At 45.5% G+C, this 23,384-nt stretch overlaps 1 protein-coding gene across 3 annotated transcripts in view; it reads right to left on the bottom strand.

Annotated features, from left to right (window-relative positions):
- Positions 1-23,384, bottom strand: part of HIPK2 (homeodomain interacting protein kinase 2) — a 90,048-nt gene that overhangs the window by 8,121 nt on the left and 58,543 nt on the right. For 2 of the 3 annotated variants that reach the window (XM_010166425.1, XM_010166426.1), the window contains exons 5-11: positions 23,194-23,378; positions 19,255-19,417; positions 16,465-16,684; positions 14,758-14,879; positions 10,011-10,153; positions 9,458-9,637; positions 5,784-6,065 (exon numbers count right to left, since the gene is read on the bottom strand). In XM_010166425.1, the coding sequence (XP_010164727.1) occupies positions 5,784-6,065; positions 9,458-9,637; positions 10,011-10,153; positions 14,758-14,879; positions 16,465-16,684; positions 19,255-19,417; positions 23,194-23,378 (1,295 nt within the window). The remainder of the gene's footprint in view (positions 1-5,783; positions 6,066-9,457; positions 9,638-10,010; positions 10,154-14,757; positions 14,880-16,464; positions 16,685-19,254; positions 19,418-23,193; positions 23,379-23,384) is intronic. The other variant, XM_010166427.1, reaches the window with a different exon arrangement.

Here is a 23,384-nt window from a genome sequence, read left to right as displayed (position 1 = left end):
GAGGTTTTCAGCTCTCAAGGTCACCAAGATGGCCTTCTAGTTTGGGGGAAGAAGGCACCCATCTCACAACTGTTGCTTTGAACTGGTGTGCATGTATACCATGGCACATTAGCTTTACATCACATCACAGAAATTTTGTCCAGGTCTCTGAAAACTTAGTAACATGCAACCTTTTCAGTTTGCTGCTTCAGAATAATCCACCTATTCTAGGAAAGTATAGAGTGAGCCAACAAAAACTCACACTACCACTGCAATCGCTCTCTTCACATTGAAATCTTATGCCATGCATAGCTCAGTGTTGAGAACATGCCCCTCTCTCTTCAGCAAAGCCTCCATCCTGACCTCTTCATCTGCTCTCACCTTCTTTGTGAATTTGTGATGGTAAGAAATATTTATCAAGTACTAAACTGAGGCCGTTTTATTAGGCTATAGAGCACATGCTGTAGCTATTTAAGTCATATATACTGAATTGCTTAGCAGGTTGCAAAGGTTCTGCTGCTGAAGGTTTGCTGAGAGAGCTACTGTCTATCTCTGTTATTTTAAGTATTAGTTGAATGTCGGTGTGTCTTCTGGAGATGGAAGGCAGCAATCTTTTTACCAGATGACTGTGGTTAGTCAACGTATTGCTATGAAGAGTCAGTGCATTACTATGCACAGCATAACATAGCCACAATAGGCTAGATGTCAAAAGAGAATTACAAATGGTATTTTGACGCTCTCACACGCACAGCAACAAGTTGGCAAAAATACCTGGTTTGTGCCTGCCAGCGATTTCTGTGCGTAAGGGGAGTGAAAGTCCTCTGAAGTAGGCTCCACCACCATTGTGCTATGACGTGAATAAGGTGAATTAACAACCTGCATCAGCTTGTGCTCAGTTATAAAGGTAAGACTCACACAGAGACTTCACTGTATAGTTTACCTTACCATCTTAAGAAAAAGGAAATAAACCCAACTCTGCAAGAATTTTGTGCCAGTGAAGATGGCCAGTGAGGCAGTTCCTCAGTATGCCCAGCCTTTCTTGCCCAGGAAGACAGTCATTACTGTGAGGATCCCATGGAAAGCCAAGCTGGAGAGGTTTTACTCATGATATCAGTGCAAACAGAGCAGGCCGTGGGGAAGTGAGTGGCTCTTCTGCCTCTTTGGGGTGGAAGCACCCTCAAAACCACCCATCATTATACTGTTTCAAGAAAACAGTCATGTTTTCCTTGGCTGCTGTACTCGTTGCTTGGATGGGAAGTCATCTAGGCACATCACAACGGCCACCTCCACTTCCTTTCCTTCCACCCCTTCCTCCTGCCACGCTCTGTCCTTGGCAGGACATGGAAATAGCCCTCACTGCACAGTGCATCCCTCCTGCAGGACCACCTCTGCTCTCCCTCCCTCCCAGCCACAATTCAGCCATCCCAGGGCACACTTGCGCCAATCTGCTCTGTTGTTGCTCTATTTTTCTCCACTCCTAAACTTCAGAAATATTTAATCAAGGGAGGATTTACATTTAAAGCACTGCACCATGTGAAGTTGCATACGGGGGAGTAATTAACCCCTACCTACTTGCTACTTGCTGCATATGTGCTCCGATTACTGTGACTGCAGTTGCACTGTTGGTCTGTCTGTCTGTCTGCTTGACTTTCTTGCTAGAGAAAATAGAGAAATTTAAGAGGAATAAATTTATAAGAGAAGTATCAAGTCTATGCTCTGTTTTTACTCTCTTCAGTGCTTTACAGGTAATGGTTAGAACTAAATGCTTCTTTCCAGAATAAATGACAGCACAGCAGTAAACATCTCTATGGCCTATAGAGTCTCTTTGTAAAGGATGCTGAACTGATAGTCTAGAAATTCACTGGTGATAAATAAACAAGGTCACTAAATTGTGTCCTGTCCATATATGCTTTTTATATGCAAATTTTTTTCTACTGTTCTACGGGACAAAGTGTCACATGCAAAACTTCGTGGGCATCAGAAACCAGGTAAAAACAGTTTCACTCAGTCAAAATATTCCCTTTTTATTTTGACCATTTCAAAATTTGTTTTCGATTATTACCTTACACTTTGAAAGAAGATAAAAAACCTCCATTAAATCAGAAAAGAGAAGTCAATCCCTTAACTAGTTTATCACTAATGCTTTCCTCCCCTTAAAAAAAAAGTCAAAATTTTTTTGCCATTTTGAAGCTTCCCGAGATTTCACTGCGTTGGGGACATTACTATAAAAATCTCAATGTAGCCTGCAAAAAGTCTTGGTTTTGACAAATTGACTTTTAAAATCAGGAATTTATCTCCTGAAATTTTCTGACCATTTCTCTGAGGACTGTCCTTGCCGAACTGTATGAGGTCCCTCTGTGATTTCACCCCAGGTATGGGGCCAGGCCCAGCAGATGGCCCCCTTTGACAAGGCTCCATCGAGCAGGTCCTCCAGAGCCCACCTCACACCACCTTCCCAGCACCTTCACCCAACAAGAGCCCAATATTTTCAGATGATTATTGATTTTGAAAAGGTTACATCAAGCTACACTAATCAACAGTGCAAAACACACGTGAGCAAAGAATGAGCAATGTGCTGTCCTGCCTGCCCGGTCAGCTCGTGTTTCATAAACATCCTATTTGAACATCCGTGCTTTTCATTAAGCAAAGGAAAATTCTGCCCATATCACACCAAATTACTCAGATTTTTCTTTCACCAATAAAAAAGTTGCATCCCCTGTACTAGAAAAGCTCTCTCTGCTGCTCTAGCATTACAGAGAAGCTTTTCCGTGAGAGTAAATCCAAGCTATGGGGCTCCTTTACTGCATTAGCTGTATCATATTTAATCAGCATTACCAGTCCTTCTTAAACTGAGACTTACAAACTCTTACATCGTCAAAGGATCTATTACTTCTCACAACCACAGGTAGCTCTAATCTCTCTTCACTGAGCAATCAATAAAATAAACATTTTTAGTCTCATGGGTCAAAGAGAACTTTCCAATCCCACAGGAAATAAGAGAAGGAAGTGCTGTAGCAAATTCAGGAGCTGATCCAACATCAGCAAAGTTAATGCAAAGATATCAGTACTATCAATAAGATGGCATCAGGCAATTAACTTTGATCTGTCAAGTGCCATATGATTTCTGTATTCTAGTCTAGAAAAAGCTTATATTGTTATAATGTCAACAATAGCAGGTTTCAAGTTATTCCTTATTTTTCACCCCCACACCTCTTGTTCAGCTATTGCCCAACAGGGTAATATTTGTATAAATATGGGCAAGACAATGCATTCTTTGCATGGTTTCATTTTCGATTCAGATCCTGAACATCTGATCGCTGATTACGGTAAAGCACATACTTCACTGCCACTCCTGTTTTTCTTGGAGCCAAAAAATTATTTAAGAAAACTTGGAGGTACTTTCCTAAATGTGATGTGTTTTCAATGAGAAAGACCTCAACTTTGGCAGAGGCATGTTTATTAGCATTAAATGCTGATGCAGCTTCCTTGACTGGAAGTTACATTCTTACTCCAGCTGAGAATCTGGTCTTAGCTATGCCCAGGTCAAAAGGCTCTGAACAAGTTGATTACATTCTCCTGGAGACTTTAACCAAAATTTCTCATTCTGGACATGCTGTTTTCCATCTGTGTCTCTGCCCCTAATTCTCCACTTGCTCTGGTTACACCTGCACAGGCAATTCCAAAAGGTGCCCAAGAACAGCCCGTGTCCACATGAAATGACTCTACGTGGCTCAGAAATTAAATCTAGCTCTTAAGCACTGGCCTTCCAGGAATGCTGTCGCCCTGGCACTCTGTATAGCTATGCCATATGGATACAAAAAGTAGCCAAGGATCTGATCCCAGGCAGGAACATGTCCTGAATATGCTTTAGTCATATCAAAGCCAGTTTGTTTATGTAAGTCTGGCTCCTGGGACTACTTTCCTAACCCCTTGGCAGACCTTACCTGAATATTTAAATACCCCAAACTCCCAACTTCATTTCCAGACATTTTCCAGAACTTTGTTCTGTCTGTTTCCCTGGAGAGGTGCTGAGTGAAGAAACTGGTCAGATGGCAGCAAAGCTGAGGTGGAGGAGGCAGCCATTAGCTGAAATGGCTGCAGGAACCCAGATCTTACCTCAGTCTCCCTCTGGACCCAAGAAGATACCCAGGTGGTAAGTGTAAGTATTAGCAAATAATTTCCCCAAAAGCCTAGGACCAGCAGCATGGGTACACATGCTTGCAAACAGCTCCCATGACCCTTGACATACCTGTCCTCTTCATGCTGCCCAGCCTCACAACCTTTGTCTTTAGTGGCTCTTTTGACTTTTCCTTTCTTTTTTTCTCATTTCTAGACCGCCTGACTTTCACACTGTCCTTCATTCAACTCTTTCTGGAACCACTTTCTTCTCTGTACCAAACTAAGGAATACTGTAGCAATTTGTTTGATTGTTTTTTTTTCCCAAGGTGAAATATGTTGTGTTGTCCTGTGATCAGCTCCCCACAATAATCCTTGCATTAATGGCAAATCTGAATGTGGCACTGAGCTCTTGCTGCCCGGTGGAGTTCAGTGGTAGGGAGAAGGGGAATGGGAAGTGGCAGTGGCTGTCGGGAGGTAGGTTGAAATTGCAGCCCTAGATGCCTGAATCATATGGCTCCTCTTTACAGATTTTTAGCTCCTTGAGGCCAAATGCATCTCATCTGTTCTGTGCACATTTGCAGTGCTCCACTTATCACCACGGCGCAGAGATGCAGTGATATAGATAGATATCTCCAATGATTAAAGGAAAATCTGATGTTGAGCATGTCCTAAATAGATTTTAAAAATAAATAATTCTCTCACGACAATACCGGAAGGATAAAGTTAAAAAATTCCTAGCTCAGTTACTAACAAAAAGATGGTAGGATTATTCAGCTGTTTGCAAGGCTACTTCTCTTCAACTTCTAAAGCAGAGTAGTATCTTATGACTGGCATCAGATGGGAAACCTAGAGTGCTTGCCTCTGATGAAAGGTGCTGAAAAGATAATCCTTGAAAATGAAACCCTCTCTCATCCACAGCAGATGACCAGCAGTGGCAGCTGTCCTGTGCTTCACTGTTTACTCAGGTAAACTAATTCTCTGAGGACCAAACTCAGTCACCTCAGTCTTTATAGCCTCATCTACACCCCTCTGCAGAGTCAGCCAAAAAGCCATCAGTTTCTGCCACTTAAGAAAATAGATCAGGGATATTTTGGCAACACAATCAGAACTGAGCAAACTCCTTGCGATGTATTTACCATTATCAAGTGTTTAGGACACAATCACTAAATGTTCCTGGGACCTTTTTACATAAAATACCACATATGGAAGTTGTCGTTTAATGCACTTTACAGATGCCTGAATCACTTAGAAAGAGAAAAGTCAATTTTAAGCTACCTTCCTTCCAAGCCCTTCTTTTTGTCTTTGTTTTGAATAGCTATCTGACTTAAAGATTGCCTATCATTGCCATAGGATCTCTCAATTCTCCTATCAACAGTCCTGTAGGATAGACAAAACCAGTATTTCCTCTTACGGATGACAAGCTACGGCACACAGAGACTACTACACTTCTCCAAGGTCACACAGCAAACATACAGCAAGGTAGGGAACATCACCTAAGTTTGTGGAGCCCTCAGCCTAGTATTTTAGCCTTCCCATCACCTTTCCTCTCAAACAAAAGGTGAGCTGGGTGCTGAGACCCAACCACAACTCCTGGAACCCTACAGCAACTGCTGGGATGCTCCAGCACTTCTCTGCCTCTGTCTCTCTCTCCTGCACACAGAGAAGAGCAGAGAGCCACTGCTCACCTGGTGGGTGCATGCTTCTGCTCCTCCTCTTCATCTGTGTCGCTGCTGATAGTGATGACACTCACTGCGGGGCTAGGGGTGTCGGGAATGATTATCGTCTGCCGCTGCCGCTCCCGCGTGGTGCTGGTCGCCACGTCGCTCCAGCCGCACGTGACGGAGGTGCTGCAGGCCGGGCTGTTGTGCACCATGGCACAGCGGGGAGGCGTGTTTTCCTTCACTCGTTTTGACCGCTGAGGTGAACTGATGGATTGAGAGGATGAAACTTCGTAGGTGGATGCATTTCTGGAAATGGGAAAGGTTGTTAGTTGGTTACAACTCAGTTTGCTTAAGTTACCCGTCGCCATGGCTTTTGATTCCCAGTCTCTGACTCAGTGGCACTGATTTGCGGAGTCTAAGAAAACTGCAAAATTGGCATTGTCTCCCTCTTCAAAGGACAGAGTGCCTCACATGACTTATTTATATAACTGGCTGAAAAACAGTTTCTTTTAGTAAAAAATTCCATTTTGTTTCCCCTAGAAATTTCCAAATGAGAAATGCTGCCTCCCAGGAGTTTGCACTGCTCAGACACACAAAACACAGGCAGGCACAGTATGGCTGTCGCAGGAGGAAGAAGAACCCAAATGATAATCAGTTTCTCCTGTATCCTGCATGGATGCATCATGACTAGATATTTTTTGGTCAGAAAAAGCTAGAAGTAAAATTTGAATTTCTTATGGAAAACAACAATCATTTATCAGGAAAACTGCTCCTCTTATTTGAAAACTTAATTTTGTGTCTAAGAATCTTTTCAATGAACATTTCCTGCCTAATGCTTCATCCTCTAGGATAGTGGAGTCTCATGGATGAGAGCAAGCAGATGGGAGGACATATACTCAGTTTCATTTCATTTGCACATGAGGCATACATACATCAGAAAGAAAAGAACAATCTTTTTATTATATAGTAGAAAAACATTCTCAAGTCTTGATTTTTTCCCAGTCTTCCTACTTTAGTTTCCCTGCCTGACTACTGGAAAGGGCCCACTTGGGTCAGGAATCTGAACACAGAACCTGTCCACCAAACAGTGCAGCACAGGTCTGGGGCTGGGAATATTTACCAGAGTGCACTGATTAAAGCCTGTTTCACCAATTTCCCATATTTTCCTTCTTCCTTGTATTTCTTGTATTTCTTCTGCCTATTGCAGAACATTTGCAGATTCAAAAAGGAAAAAAAAAAAAAAGTTCTGGGTTTGCTCTACAGTGGGGCCTGGGCTGCACGTTCAGCTTGGCCAACAAAAGGACTAGGTGGCACCCATCAGAAGGAAGTCATTCTGGACTACTGCACTATACCAACTTACACGGGGTCTTCTGCATAACAAATGGCTGCACAGTAGCATTTGCAGTGCTTTGTGAATACCAATGAGCAGCATGGAGTACCCTCCTCTCCAAAGGAGCACGAACCTCATTTGGCTACAAAAGCATCACAATCAATGAAGCTGTACAAACGCATTGCTCTGAGAGTGTCCAATTCCTCCCAGACACTGCCATGCTGCCCCTGGAGAGGGAAGGGAGAGGGGAGGTCCTGCACAGCCACACTGCTTGCAACAGGCGCTCTCTTTTGCTGGCTTGCTGAGGATGAGGCTGCCTCTGCTCTGTGTTACGAATGGACTAAGAGAGCTGGAGCCCTCCCAAAGTAAATGCAACATTAGAGAGCACATAAATGGGAAGGATTTAAATAGTGGCCTCTTAACTAGAGCCAAATCGGTTGTGAACTCAGATCTCCTCTGGCTCCAGTCCAGTCACCCAGGAAAACCACAAGCTCCTCTGTTTTTGCCACTGCACAAGTGGTGACCCATTTTGGTTCTCTCTCCTGCACTGGCTTGTTTTGATTTTTTTTTAAAAGAAATGTGCTAGTTTCACAGCCCAGAGGACTTTCCCCAAAACAGCTGCGCATACATCTTAAATAGCCTTGTCCTCTAGGCAAGATTATAGGGCTGTGACAGGCACTGCAATCATCCCACTGTTTGAGTTGTGCCGCCTAACACAGTCTGAACCAAAACTCAGTCTCCTCCTTGCAGAGCCAAATAGTTCTGCGGAGGATTGACAGATTTAGGTGTCTAAGGACTGCCCCTGTATGAGATGTCCTTATAAAATGCTCCCTGTTTTACACTGCCACAATTATAAAAAGTGTGGGTGTCTGTTGCTGTTGTGCACTATTAAAGACAGGGGCCAACCACCTAAGTTAGTAGATAGAGAGCTTGAAAGTGGCCTAAAGCCACGCCAGTTCTCTACTCTGCATGGCGTTAAGGCTCAGAAGACAGGTCATCATCCCACTGCTTTTGAAAGGGCAGCTCTTGTGTGAGCACATCAGGCACATGTTCCTGAAGATGTGGTCCCCTGGAGGTGCACCACTCTGTGGAAATGTAGACACTGCACCTCAGGAGTGCTTTGAGATGACATGGGAAAAAATGGTTTGGCAACTGGGTATTGTGCCACACTGACCTGAGAATATAGTTACATTTTTAATGATGGTGACTACAACACCTCAGGTAATCACAGTGGCACAACGAGCTCTATGAACAGGGCCTTAGTCTCCTATCTTGCATCCCCTCAGGCCACTAACTCCCACACAAAATGAAGCTCACTGGCTATAAAATGTGCCTGACTCCCTCTTAGACCCCACTCTCCTGACCCGGGTGCAGGAGAGGTGAAGCGGCAGAGTCCAGTCACAAAAAGCATGATCTCATCACAGAATCATTAAGGTTGGAAAAGACCTCTAAGATCATCCAGTCCAACTGTTAACTCATCACCACCATGCCCACTGAACTGCATTGCTGAGTGCTGTGTCTACATGTTTCTTGAACACCTCCAGAGATGGTGACTCTACCACTTCCCTGGGCACCCTGTTCCAATGTCTGACCACTCTTTTGGAGAAGAAATTTTTCCTAATACCCAACCTGAACCTCCCCTGGTGTAACTCGAGGCCATTACCTCTTGTCCTGTCGCTGGTTGCCTGGGAGAAGGGACCAACCCCCACCTTGCTACAGCCTCCTTTCAGGTAGTTGTAGAGGGCGATGAGGTCTCCCCTCAGCCTCCTTTTCTCCAGACTGAACAACCTCAGTTCCTTCAGCTGCTCCTCATAAGACCTGTGCCCCAGACCCTCACTGCTCTTCTTTGGACACGCTCCAGGGCCTCCATGTCTTTCTTGTAGTGAGGTGCCCGAAAGTGAACACAATACTCGAGGTGTGGCTCACCAGTGCTGAGTACAGGGGGACGATCAGTTCCCTACTCCTGCTGGCCACACTATTTCCAATACAAGCCAGGATACTATTTGGCCTTCTTGGCCACCTGGGCACACTTCTGGTTCATGTTTAGCCAGCTGTCAACCAGCACCCCAAGATCCTTTTCTGCTGTGCAGCTTTCCAGCCACTCTTCTCCAAGCCTGTAGCATTGCATGGGGTTGTTGTGACCGAAGTACTCGGTCTTGTTGAACCTCATACAATTGGCCTCAGCCCATTGATCCAGCCTGACAATCAGTAGCAGGCCATGGAAGAAACCTTATTTTGCCCCACAGATGTCAGCGAATGCCACCCTCATCAGCACGCCTGCAGCGCTGTATTCAGAACAACCCAGGTACTGACTCCTGCCTCACCGATGCCGTGACCCACAGCGGCGCTGGGAGACGTGCACACTCACCGAGGTGCTGACTGGTGCTGCTTACTCTTCCTGGCAGAGGTGGTGGTGGCAGGCGGCTGGCGCATGACGTGAGCAACACCCACGTTGACGGGCTGGGCTGCGGGGAGAGTCACATGGCTGGCTAACAGCGCGGGCTGCTTCATGATGGGGTTATAATGGCTGCTGTGAGCGTGGGTGTTTCTGCAAAGAAGGGAGACAGGCACATGTTTAGAGTGCAACTGGCGGCTCTTCAGCAGGCTCTTTCACAGACTCCCACCACCTTCACCAAGGCACCCTCCTCCAGGACCATCGGCCTCCCAGTCCCGCCAGGAAGGAGCACTTCCCCAGGGACCTGACTGAAGGGAGCAGCATGGGCATGGCCTCTGCTTTCGGGACAGGGAATGAGGAAGCTGCCCGTAGCTCTCAGATAGAGGGGCAGCAGGCTGCGGTCTCCTGCCCTCATACCCCCGGCTCTGCAGCCTCCTGTGACCCTGTCCCTCCCACCCTGGCTCTTCTCACCCCTCCTCCAGCACCAGTGGGTATTTCAGGAAGCCTCCAAGTGCCTTGAGTTTACCTCCAGTCTGCCAGCGGTTGGGTGCCCGCCATGGACTCTGGGATGACAGTTGCGTGCTGCACAGAAGTGTGGGTGGCCACCCCTGTCAGTTGCTGCCAGGCAGGAGGGAGCAGGATCTGCTGAGTGCCACTGGGCCATGCTTGCTGTCAGACAGAGGAAAACAATTTCTTAACAAGAGGCATAATACACTGAGTGCAGAGTGGTGGTCTGTGCTCAGTTCAGGTTCATAAATAATGACCACAGTGATGCTACCTAGCTCTTGTCACTTTTCAGTCATAGATGACAAACACTGTTAGGAAAACAAAGTAAAAGTAGTAAAAGTTATCAGTATAGAGAGTGCAAAGGAGGGGAAAAAAATCCCTGCCGTCCAAAGCAGCATCTGTCTTTCAGCTGAGAATGGGAGGGGTCAAAACTGGTCAGCATTTCAACCCAAACATCAAATTCTTTAGCACTTTTTAATTTTGACTCTAGATCAGCTGAGCACTATGATACCATCGTTATTTTCCACCTCCTACAGCCAATTTGGCTTCCCACCCCAACAGGACCAAAAGGACCTCAGGAACTTAAAGGAACTTAAAGGGAGAACAAACCTTTCAAGGATAAGGAAAGAGAACAGGGGCTGCAAGGTTTTTGTGAGGACAAAAAGAAGGAGAATTTAGGGATACCAAAAAGGAGTGAGTATTGGTCACCGCGCGCTCCTTAGGAGGAACATCTTGTCGCACGGGCTGAGGAGCCCAGTCACCTGCTTCCAGCCCACCAGCAGCCCACCGGCCAAAGCAAAGCAGAGCTGTGCAGGGCTACACATCGCGTGCCTGTCCTCTCCGTGTGCTCTCCAGCTTTTTCTGAGGGGATGCCTCCCCTTGCAGGGGTGGGAATCTCTACCCTGTATGTTGAGCCATGGCTCTGCTACGCAACCATCCCTCCAGCTGCACTACCACAGGCATGATTCAGGTCGCCTTGCTCCGATGACTCCACACATTGAGTTAGATGACTGGTTTTTTGACTTGGGAAACTTTCTTTGCTATGTGCTGCCTGAAGGCGGCTCCGACAGCTTCTCACTACCTTGGCTGGGGAATGCAGTGGTACTGGCTACAGCTCTTTCAGTCCCAAACAGCACTCCTACATTGGACCCATGTTGTGTTATCTCACAGCTCTAAGAAGGCTAAGTTTTTAAGAGATGAAGCTTCTTCCAGGCATGCATTTGTACCCATCCCCATCCTCATCCTCACAAGAATCCTGTTAACTATCCCCATAATCCCCTCCTATCCCCCAGTAAACCACTCCACCCCACCCTCAAAAAAAACCCCAAACCCAAACAAACCCAACCCTTTTCCTAGTTCTGCTCCAAAGTTTGACTGTCTTGTAATTTTCCACGTTGCTGAGTTAGATGAAAAGGCTGCTACAGTGAGGCCTCTCAGCAACATCTGCAAAGGATGGACGGTCACAGGGCTCCTGAGAGCTCTTGATCTCAGGAGCCAGAACCACTGACTGGTGCTGCTTGGAGCAAGTAAGAGGAGCAGGCAAAGACACAAAAAGATCAGGGAGGAAAAAAGCTTTTTTTTTTTCTTTTTTCTTTTTTTTTCCCCCCTTTTTTTTCCAGCTTTGATTTAAAAGAGGAGACTAAACTACTGCTGCAGTCAGTCCCAAGGGACTACCTGGATTTACTTGCAGACAAAACTGCTTCCTCCCTTTTCAGGAAGGGAACTGAACAAATCTAAGCTCCTTTCCTGACTGCAGTGCATAAATTTAGATGCAGTGTCAGGGTCCAGGCACAAATTCCTCACTTATTAGGTAAGGACCACTGAATCATTTAATCTGCAGATAAGACTTGTCTAGGCTGATCCACTAGCACAGTGTGCTGTGCTTACACATGGGAGGCTTGTGCTGGCAGCTGCAGCCTGTTCTCATTTATTGCATTACTGCAAAATTGTGCCGCTGTGGCAGAGCACCATGCTGGCCCCTGCGCTTGGGAGGTGGTGGATCGCCCCGTGCAATGGGGCTCCTGCTTCGGATGTGGAGCAAGAACGACTAATGGAATAAGTATGTTTGTTCTGAAAGCTGGTGGCAGGGCCTCCGTAGGAAGAAGTGTTGTTGGGAAGAAGTAAAAGAGAGAAAATCAAGAATTCAGGGCGTTACTCAAGGACAGGGGACAGTTCTGGGTCATGTAATGGAAGCATGCCAGAAAACCATACAGCTTTGTCTCTTTGGAGATGTGAAGCCGTGCAAAGATAGGGTCAGTCTTCTTTCACTGGTCTCTGTGCATACAGTATGTGGACACACGTGTTTGAGAGGGTGAAAATAAGACCCAGAGAAGTTACAAATAAGTTACTTTCACCACTGGCTCTGCATCTTGCAGGCTGCTTGTTCGGCTCAGCTCTATGCCACAGGCTGCAGACACACAGCTGCCAGAGTTGATGCTTAAAATCCATCACTGCCTCTGCCCTGGACCCCTCCAGCTCCTGGAGCTCTTTCCCCTGCCCCTCCTCTGGGACTGCTGGTCTTGTACAAAATGCACAGGGAGAGCTGGCTGCTGGCTGCGCTGGGATGCAGCGAGGCTTTGCCAGCCACAGCCATCTTGATGCGGGTGAGCACAGCAACCTGCGCTGTGTGCTGGGCAGGGGAGAAAGCCCAGTGGCACTACACAGTGCTGGGAGCACAAGGAGTGGCATCACGCCTGATCAGGGGAACAAATAAGGTGGGTGGAAGAGACCAAAAGTGGGCTCTGGAGGTGCTACGCTCTCTGCCAGGGACAGTCCCTCTAGTAGTTGGAGCAATGACACAGTCCGGCCTGAAGAGCATTAGATAAGCAGCTGTGCATGAGAGGAATAGCTCTCTGCTGACAGAGAGAGACACGCAGCCGCTCAGAGATCAGATGTGACTACAATGCATTACAAAGAAGCTGTGTTTTTCCATTCAGGAAACTGGAATTGGGTACAGATTTGTTTATCAGACCAGCTGCTCAGCCCGAATCGAGCGAGGCCTGCGGACACCAGATGCCACGGCATCAATCAGAGAGCCTTGCCATCAGAGCGGCAGTTAGCGTTTCTCATCACGTGAGACAGACAGATATATCAACAGGCAGACTGTCTCTCTTTTATTAAATCAAAAATTAAAAATCTAAGCAAGCGAGGAGCGTTTCTCAGAACCAGCCTAAATTCCCTTGTGGAAATGACAGTGAATAAAATGTCAGTGGAAAGAACAAGAGGGGCAGCCCATGAAATGGGAGTTCATGTAGCAGGGGCAGCACAGAAATTGTTAGAAAAGCTCCTCCTCAACGCTCCCTCCCTCCCTCCCACACACTGTGTGATGACCCCAACAAGGACAACTCAAGAAGAAAAAAACAGGTGGATATTCTGAGATCCTTCAGGATCCTGCTGCCTTTGGGATGTTTCAGACCCAACCCTCACCCCTTCAAGCCCCATGTAACAGCGCTCCTCAGTAGGCCTGGCACAATGGTGGGGGAGTGCAAAGCTCTGTCACCTCCTTCACCCACTGCCTTGGCTGACTTCTTGCACAAGCAATAGGTGCCTGCAACTGAGCCTGCACAGGCTGCTTCTTGCTTCGTCACTGTTTTTTTGTTTCCCCTGCCTCTTAGGCTCTCCTTCCCTACCAAACAAGAGAGGTGGCTTGCGCAGGTTGCTACGACAGACTGCAACAGAGATGGCTTCGAAGTTTCAGAGAGCCCTCTAAAAAAGACTCTGCTATTGGGAAGGGGCAGGGCACGTTAGCTAAAGGAGATCACGCAGGCTGCAAGTTGTGTTTGGATCTGCCTTCACCTGATAAACCTGACTGGCAGCTGGCAAAGAAAGGCCACAGTCAGTCTTACCCCAGCAATGCAATGCACAGGCATAAAGCCCAAAATCTGCTGGTACCTGACTGTGTATGACTGCCCTAGCATCAATGGCAGATCAACCAGTCTGAGTCAGAGGTATGCATTTTTCACTTCTAGATCATCTTTTCTAGGCTGGATAACTTAATACTAAGTATACTAGGAGCTTTTTTTTTTTTTTCCTGCCAGAAACATGTCTGATGCACCAGCTGAAAACCAGTAGGGACTGATTCACTGAAGCCAGCACAAGGAGGAATGAACTGCTCCTCCTTTTTGAGGGGCTGGCGTTCCTCTTGAGGATGTGTACATGATCAGAGGTACCCAGTCCTGTTTGGGTTTTTTCCTGGGAGGAACCATGCTTTTCCTGTGAGCGTATTTCAGACAATTGTGCCAACAAGAGCTACTGACAAGGAGAGCTCCTGGGCTGTGAGACCCTTGCCTCTGCCCCCTACATCTCTCTCATAATGTAAGAGCAGAGGGGCTGCTCATAAAACAGAAGGGTGCAAACTTAAAGCATGAAAGATATTTATTGGCAGCATGCAATTCACCAGCCCATCTCCTGGCCACAAACTACCACTGAAACCATGAATTCAGGAGGATGCAGGAAGGTCATTACTGGTTACTCCTCGGTAGAGGCCTGACGCAGCTTCCCCTGAGGCTTCCCACTGATTCCAGCAGAGAAGCAGAAGGAAAGAAGGTCTTTCCAGAGACTTCTGCAACTCTGATGTAGCCTTTGAGCTGAAAAATAAACTGAGGGAGGTTTAGACATTTCAGAGAAAGCTGGAGACCCGTACATGGCTGCCCAATTCTCTAAACTGCACCACAGAGGGCCCTCAGGGAGAGCTATTCTCCGCAGCCTCCAAGAGCTGAATAACACAAAATATACGCGCCAAGCCTGGTGTCTTCAGAGCTCCTTACCTGTGCGAGGAGTCCTGGCTGGATCTGAAGAGGCTGGGCCCCGGGAGCCTGAGTGACAATGGGAACAGCGTTCTCCATCCGAACTGAATACCCAGCATGCTTCGAAGGGGAGGCTTGTAACCCTGTTCCACCAGCACAGAAGGCACAGCATTAGCCATCAACAGCATCGCTAGGAACGGGGTTCTGGTTTTCAGAGGTGCCTAAAGGCACTTGCTGATGTCCACTTACAGTGTTCAGTCCCTCCAAAAAATCGGGCTCTCAGCGTCCCACATATTCTACCCCAGGCCAAAGATGTCCATCAAATGTTCATAAACACAATACATGTATAAGGGTGCAGAAAAGACATTTTCAAAGATGTTAAGGGATTAACTGAATTAATATTTTTAGGGTACCTCAAATGAGTGGGAAACATCTCAATACAATGCATACAGGGAGAAAAGGAAGAGAGAGGAGGGAATTGGCTTCTCTTCTCCCATATTCTCTGGTTTGACAGAAAATGGTCCTTGCCAGCCAAAACCCATTGCTATGTGAGAATGCTCCCTTTAGACTGAAATGGGACAGTAGGAGAGGAATCCAGAACTTTGTACTCCCTCAGCCTTGACAGGGATAGGTGATATTCTCTTGCATAGCTTCTCAGGATTCACATTTATAAGGCTCTAATTTGACCATGTAAACTAGCACAGCCCAATCACTGCTGACTCGGCCAAGCATTAGCCTAACGGAGCTGGAGGAACTTTTCCTCTCCAACACCTTAGTGCGTGGCATAGTCTGTGCTTCCTCCTCTGCTTTAAAACTTTCTCAAGACAGCAAGTGGAAGATGTTAGCTTACATATTCTAGCAATACATTTCTGAAGTCAGACCCTTGAGATGCATTTTAACTATGTAGAAGAGGTCTAGCTAAACTCCCCTAGTTCAAAAGAGCTTTGATAATCTTGCAGAACATTTAACAAGTGCCTAGAGACTGCTGCACAGACAGGCTTGTAGAAATGGAGAGCAGAAGTTGCACCAGCTGAACTAAGGTCTGTTTAGACCACTTCCTACAGATACCTGGCTAGTTTTTCCAAATTGCTACAGCATGTAAAGTCAAAAGAAGGACAAGTGGCTAAATCTGATCACCACCCAAGTTGTCTGACAACAGTACCTGCCCTGGTATACACAGGCAGAGCCGTTTGCAGCAGAGCTAAAGCTGAAGGAATTGTACTGATAAATGGTCATGAGCATCTATTATGGGGGCAAACTCTCATCTCCACCAGCATCACACTCCCTGCTGCATTAAACTCCTGAGTCCCCCTTCTAACAACTGAATCACTGAGAAGTGATGAACTCATTATTTATGTACTGATTTATCGTTGTTGTGGGGGCAAGTTTTCAAGTTTACCAAAGTGAGGCAGAACAACCTCAAAGTTTGTTCTGGGCAAAGGATGACAAATATTTCAGGATGACATATTCTCCCCCAGCCCTTTATCAGTACATGCCCCATTGTTTTAGACCAGCCACCTCCAACCCATTATGCTGGAGGTGCCTGAAAGATCCTCCGCTGTTGCAAACATTTCTATCCGCAACAACCTCATTGCTTTGATTTACTAGTTCACCAATTTTTCTACCATATGACCTGCACTAAGGAAGCTTGTTTTCAACAAGAGCTAGATGAAATAGCAGTGGGGAGGGAGCAGTGACTGGCCAAGACCTGGTGTGGCTGTTACCTACCTTGGAAACCTGGTGGGCAGACGATGAGGGCTTGCTGGAAGGGGTCGGGCCGGGTACAGATCTGCGCGGTTCCTGTCTGCAGAGGCATGCTCCGCTGGGCCACCGCAGCCATGGACGCCGCTGAGGGCTGGTAGAGTGCAGATTGGTAATTTAGTATGGAGACCTCGGGGTTGGCTAAAGAAATAGTGGCACTGGAGGAGGTGGGAGCCAGGTTGGTGGTCTAAAGGAATGACGGGAATTAAACAAAAACAAACAAAAAATGAGGGAGATGGGTACGTCGGAAGAAGCAAAATCCAAAAATAAAATAAAAAAGTAAAATAGTGTAAGGTAAAGTAAGGAAAAAACCCTAAAAAAACAGTAAACTGAAATCAAACAAGGGGTAGAGCAGGTCACTGAGGAGCACAGAGGCAAGGGCAGCGGTGGGGAAAGGAGCACAATCTGCCTGAGTAACCGCAGCTGTACCATGCCGCGGGACCTCTGGCCATACAGCGCTGCTGTGTACTGCTCGAAGACACAGCATGTTCTCTAAAGCAGAACTGTAGCCCCATTTATCACCCAACTGGCTTTGATTTGTAGTATGATGAAGATGGGTTCAGAAAATGCTACTATCCCCAAATCACGTTGTTCTCTCTTCATGCTTACAGCTTTAGAAGCAGCTCAAATTTCTCATGTTAAAGAAACTCAGCACCTCCATGCCCTACAAAGCCTCACCCTAAGAGGGGAGACTCATTCCAGCCTTTCCTCTACCTTGTATCTAAGATGGCACATGACCCTTGAATTATGTTTTGAATTCAAAGGAATCAGAAGACCTAACAGTAGGTAATAACGATACTTTCAAAGTCCAAACTTAGCTTGGCTTGACTTCAAAATTTCTCAGAGCAGCAACTCCAGCAGAGGACGTTGCAAAGCCATAAAAATCAGCCCAGTGTTCTGCAAAACATCTAGAAATCTGAAGGTGACTTGTAAAATACACTCATTTAGAGTGAATCTGTAACAGTTGCAGACAAACAACCCCTAAACAGCTCTGCTACTGCTCTATAAAAATATGCCCTTAGTATTCATGTTTAGGCAACTAGGCTCTACCAGACTAGAGCCCACCTTTCTCCTCCATCCAAATGCACCAGCATCACTGCTGGAGATAGGTGTGACAACACATTCTCATGGTTAACATATGAACCCAGGATGAAGCTTTGATCAAGGCTGCAGGAGGCAGCAGGCTCAGCATTTTCCGCTGCCCTGGTTGCCACTGGGCCTGGGAAGGGTCCTCATGCTGCACTGCCATAGCCACAACCACAAACATGAGGCAAAACATTTCTTCCTCCTCTCCTCTCTGTGCAGAGGCAGCAAAGTGCAATCTGTTCCCCTGTACAACACACCAGGCAGCAACCACGACAGCTCCCACACTCCTCATCTCAGGAGTTGTAACTGGAAGGAGGCAATCCCCAGAGAGCCAAGATGTGCGATATGGTGAAGAGAATGGTGAAAGGTTTAGAGCTTGTTCAAATCAAAAATCCCTTCCTGGAAATGTTTCTACCACTTCTAGGAACACTAGAGATACTGGTTCTGCTCCCAACACACACTCTTTATGAGAATTCAGAGATTACCATGGACCTCCCCATCCAACAACCAACCTTACTATCAAGTGACTTTTGAGGAAACAAAAGCAAGTCTGCATTTCCTACTAGCAAATGTAGTATAAATGGTGACTCTGCCCTGCAGCTGGGGCCTAGGGGAACACGGAGCACGCATTTCTTCAGTCAGCATCTCAGGAACAGCCAAGAAAGGGAACCAGTGTTTGTAACTAATATCCTATCACACCAAGCCATGACCTATCTCTGTCTGCATCTGCTTAATGACTTGTTCCAAAAGACCTTCTGTGATCACATGTATCGAGAACTGATTCATGAAGTCTGGTTTTCTGAGTGACAAAAGAACACCCTGTACTTCTACACAGACTCCTTTAGCTCCCTTGCTTTCCAAGCACCATTTCTGCAATGCCACCTGCAATCTCCAGAGTGTATCTTGAGCAGCCTGTTCCCAAAAGGCTTAAAAGACAGTAGCTATTTCTTCAGCTTCAGTCTCCTAGAGTGCTGTCCCTGGAGAGCTGCCTTTCACTGTTGTAATACAGTACCGCAGTAAACAACTTAGCCTGCTAGTCACATAAAATTTGTCAACCCAGCACCTCCTCAACACTGGGGCATGTAAAACAAATAGAACAGTCCGAAGTATGATTAAGAAGCCACAGCCCACCAATGTAGAGTGCAATGCGTTCAGAGTGGGGGTACATGCACAGGATCCCCACATCAACTGTGGCACCTGAAGTAAAACCAGTGAGAGAGAAGAATAAAAATTACCACTAAACTCTTCTTTCCTGTTGATTGGTTACAGTGCTGTTTCTGTTTAAACAGGGAGGTTTAAACTATTTTTACTTCAATGCCATTTGAAGAAGTGCTGTAAGACCACAAACACTTTTGCCTGACCCAGGGAATACAGTCCCGCTTGCTGCATTAAGGGACTAATGAGCTTTTCCCCACAGCAACTTCCTAAGTAAGCAGGATTTATCACCATCAACAACAACCTAAACAATGAGGGCAACACTTTACCATCACACAAAAAGTCACAAGATTACTTCTTGCATGAAGAAAAGAGAATGAGGAAGAGTGAAGGAAGGAGAGTAAAAAAGCGTATTTTTTCAGGTACATTAAATGGGACACTCCTTTGTTTTTCATCTTCTAGACCCTACCAACGCACATGTTTCAAGCACCAGCTGTTTCCAATTGATGCCCTTACCTGGTTATGGACTGTGTTCAGCTGGTTGTTAAAAGTCATGGTCAAGTTGGTCGATGTGCTTGGGGCTACATGGGTGATGAATGGTGTCTTGCTCTGGTTCACTGTGTCGTACATATTTACTCGCCGCTTGCAGATCTCCATGTTCTGGAAGCAGGACTTGACACTGTGTAAGGCAATGGGGGACAAGGAGGAGACAGAAAATCAATCAACTGACCAACACTGGTAACAGTTCATCACAGTGGCCCTGCATTAGGTCTCAACAGCAGGCTTGACACCTTCTAGGCTCTTAAAGCCCTTGGCTATTTTATGCAGGTCTCTCTTAACCAGTGAGAGTCAGATTAACCCTGTACTGAAGAGGGCCAAATGGGTGTCAAGATGAGAGCAGCTGCTCTGGGACTTGTGGGTGTCCCCACGGGTCTGAGCACTGCAATGTCACAGATAACAAGCAAATCTGTTGGTTCTCAGGTGGCAGAACAAGAAATAAAAAAGTGGCTATTTTAAATGAGTAAAAGAGACTGAGAGCAAGAAAGAAAAATACTGGTTTCTTCTGATGACTGAGCCTGAGACGAAAAGACAACTCATGCTTTCTGCCTCAGTGTCAGCCTAAAGGTAGTTTTACAATTCTTTGCAAGGAAGAATTTTACTATTCTTGGTCACTCAGATCCCTGAAAAATCTTACTTGTTCCTTTTAAAAGTAGTCCACTGAGAGCTGAGTCCAGACAAGTGGCTAAAACGTTGTCCCTGTCCGGCTAAACACTTCCGCAGATGCTTATCTGAAAGCACATGAGCTGTCTCCTTGCAGTCAATGGGACGATTCATACTGCAAAAGGTTACGCCAAATCAGATTCAGTAATGTCCCGAGGGAATCAGGTTCTGAGGTTATCTGACTGAGAACTGGATCTCTGGGGAAAGAGATTCCAGCTTCTTCCTCTACACAGACTTTCTTTTAAATGTTATTGATATAGCAATGGAAATTTTGAGAAGTATCATATTTTGTATCCTCAGTGAAGGAGATGAAATGCATTGCTAGAACACTCTAGGTGTCTGGTACATGTAACTGCCAGTATTTCATTTTTATAATTGGGATACCAAAGCATACAGAGGTTTAAGAGGTAACAGCATAATGATCTTGCACAAAACTGTATTTTTTAATAAAATCTCATTTTTCCAAGGTCTAAAAACCAATACAGGTTTTCGACAATTCTTAAACAATAATTGTTTTTACAAATGTGACCTCGGAGTCTGAAATGCAACTCAAAAAAGTGTAAAGGCATTTATTTTATTTCCATTACCCCAACCTAGAAAAAGAGACGATTCAAGCAGTGAAAATCAGCTGTAGCTGTAAAAAAATCAGCTGTATGCATAATTTCTTTTGTAACAATCTAAGCTGTTAGAGGCAGGGGAGGTAAACACATCTTCACATAATTTTTAAGAAACAAAATGTCCCATCAAAAGGAACAAGCTCATATGATCCCTAGGGATGGCTGGGAAAAGGACCTAGATCTTTTTATCCCTGTCTCTTCTCTTACTCACATGGTCATTTTTCTTCTCTTAGAGGGAATATCTTGATAACTGGATCTGTGCCATAAACACCTGCAGACAAGACAGGCTCAGGACACTGTGCATAGCTGTGCATTATGTGCATTAATTTAAAGAACTATGAAATAGCTTTAAGTCGCAGAACATTGAGAAAAATCAATTATCAAAAATATTATCAAATAAATATAGAAGTCTACTGGATTGCATTTTTCCAGTCACGCATGAATATAATTCTCCCTCCAAAAAGCAGAAAGCAACGGAAGGAGTATATATTCTGTACATAGTAAATGATGTTCGTTACCAAACGGTTTGATATAACAAGGTATAATCTCTACTTATGTAAGACTGTGTTTTCTGTCTTTACTCTTAAAAAGGGGAAAAAAAAGACAGGCAGGGACAGAGCAAAATGGACAGAAAGACTGAGGAGTACCCAACAATTTAAGAGCCAGGCAGTTAAATACGTGAAATGGGGAGCTAAGCTCACTTTGCTGTTTGCTTGGAAGTAAGCAGAACAGCCCCTCTCAGGCTGCTCAGACTTGCAGCCTCTCTGAAACATGCCACAGCAGAGATTCCTTCCAGAAGCAACATCTTCCACATATTCACACTTTCTCTGCTGCCTGATTTACTTTCAAGAGAGATTACAATTCCTTGCATCTCTTGAGGCTTTGAAGTTTCTATTCTCAAAACCACAGGCAATCACAGACGAAATTTCCATCATCTTGCCACTCTGCTTACAGTTTGTTGCTCTCTTTACCAATCACCACCTCCAACGAGAAGGGGCTGTGTGGGGTTATGCACCCCAGCATTTAGTATTCAGAGACCCGATGCTGAATTTTTTATTCAGGTAAAATTCTCGCTGCTATTGCACCCAATGATGTTCTCAACCTTTCCGGGGCTTTGCCTGAGCAGCCACAAGTGAACACTTCAAAAATGAAGATGCAATTATGGTCTGCTGCGTTAGCAGAAAGATTTCTGATGGCAATGAATTATGGCACAAATCTTTCCTATCTTATACAACCAGTTGTTGCACAGTAAGAAGGACTGTTGCAAATTAAGAGACTTTTGTATATGATGCTCACACTGTTAGAAAATACTGTTTTTTTTTAGTTATGAAGGTTTTTATATGAAACTTACTTTCTCTCTGTTTCGGACAACAATCTCCCATCTTGTTTCCATTACATTTATCACTTACTATCTACTTATAGATAACAATGCTCAAAGATGTCTGTGCAGTGTAAGTCTCAGTCTACACAGATCGTGCACCCGCTACCTTCAGGTAAGTAGCTGCTCTTATCTTGTGATAAATGTAACAAAAAGGCAGCTACAGATTCTTCACAGAGGGAAAAATACCTCAAATGAACCTGAAATGCCACAGGTAAGAGCACACGTATGGGCAGGGGAGGAGACACACAGTAACCTGTTGCTCTGCAGCACCCACAGAAACATACTCTACAGCCTTTTAAGCAGTCCCCTTTATGTTGTACCTGAGCTCCTCACAGCCTTTAATCACCCATGCACGTGGCACCCAGTGAAGTACAGCGCTGCGTCAGTAACTCTCTTCTCCTGACAAGGTGAAGGGACAGCCTGCAAAAGCACCTTGAACTGCAAAGTGCTGTAGAGCAGGATGTTCAAAGGTAGGTGTCCTGAAGGCTTTGGAAAACTCCCACTACATGTCTGCCTTCACTTGCACCTGAGAAGCCTGGCCCTGCATGAACTCCCCGGGGGATAAGAGTAAAGTGCTGGGTGCAGGTTTCCTGCATTTCAGCCTCAGGAGAAAGAGGAGTCAGGCTTGAAGGCATGACACTTCTTCGCATCTCAGTTGGGCAGTGGAGTCCATCTCCATTCCACAAATGTGCCAGCTGTGGTCAGAGGACAGTGTTTAAGGTCACATAGGGGCAACAACAAAGCTGAAAACTGAACTCCTTGTCCTGTCGCCTGTGCCTGTAAACCAGTCTGCTGCAGAAAAAGTTCTTCCCTTAAAAAGCAAACAGCCCCAAATGGACCCCTGCAAGATGGGAAGGTTCTGGGTGGAAGGGTTGGCTCCCCATGGCAGATAAGGTTGATTACTACAGTAACAATCAGGGCTACATTACTTTGAGATACTGATACTTTCAGCTCTAACTGCATAATTTCTTCTGCATTTTAATGCAAATATATGTAATTATTGAATATTTACATAATGAATGTAGCACACACTGCAGTGTTTTAAATGCCAAGCACCTACAACACAATTCTTGCAACCTTAAGAGTTGGCAATCCTATTTTTTTTAACCAGGAACAGATTAAAACTTAAGGCTTAAGCATCTTAATAATGCCCCTCAGATACATTTGGTCTCCACCACAACCAGCTCTCCTCTTCACCTCTGAATTCAAAACTCAAGGGAAACGAAAGCCACGTACTGTGTGCTGTGAGGGAAATCGAGCAAGTGCGTCATAGTGACAAAAGGGTGGTTCAGAGTTTCAATGGGTGTTATTCTCTTATCTGCATCTATCGTCAACATCTTCTTTAACAGATCTATAAACTCCCGCCGGTCCGCCTTTTCCACCAACATATCACTTCCTTCCAAATCTGTTGTCATGTTCACCTAGAG

This window comes from Antrostomus carolinensis, unplaced genomic scaffold, assembly GCF_000700745.2.
Source record: "Antrostomus carolinensis isolate BGI_N321 unplaced genomic scaffold, ASM70074v2 scaffold22784, whole genome shotgun sequence".
NCBI classification, from domain to species: Eukaryota; Metazoa; Chordata; class Aves; order Caprimulgiformes; family Caprimulgidae; genus Antrostomus; species Antrostomus carolinensis.
This window is presented reverse-complemented; position numbering and strand designations above follow the sequence as displayed.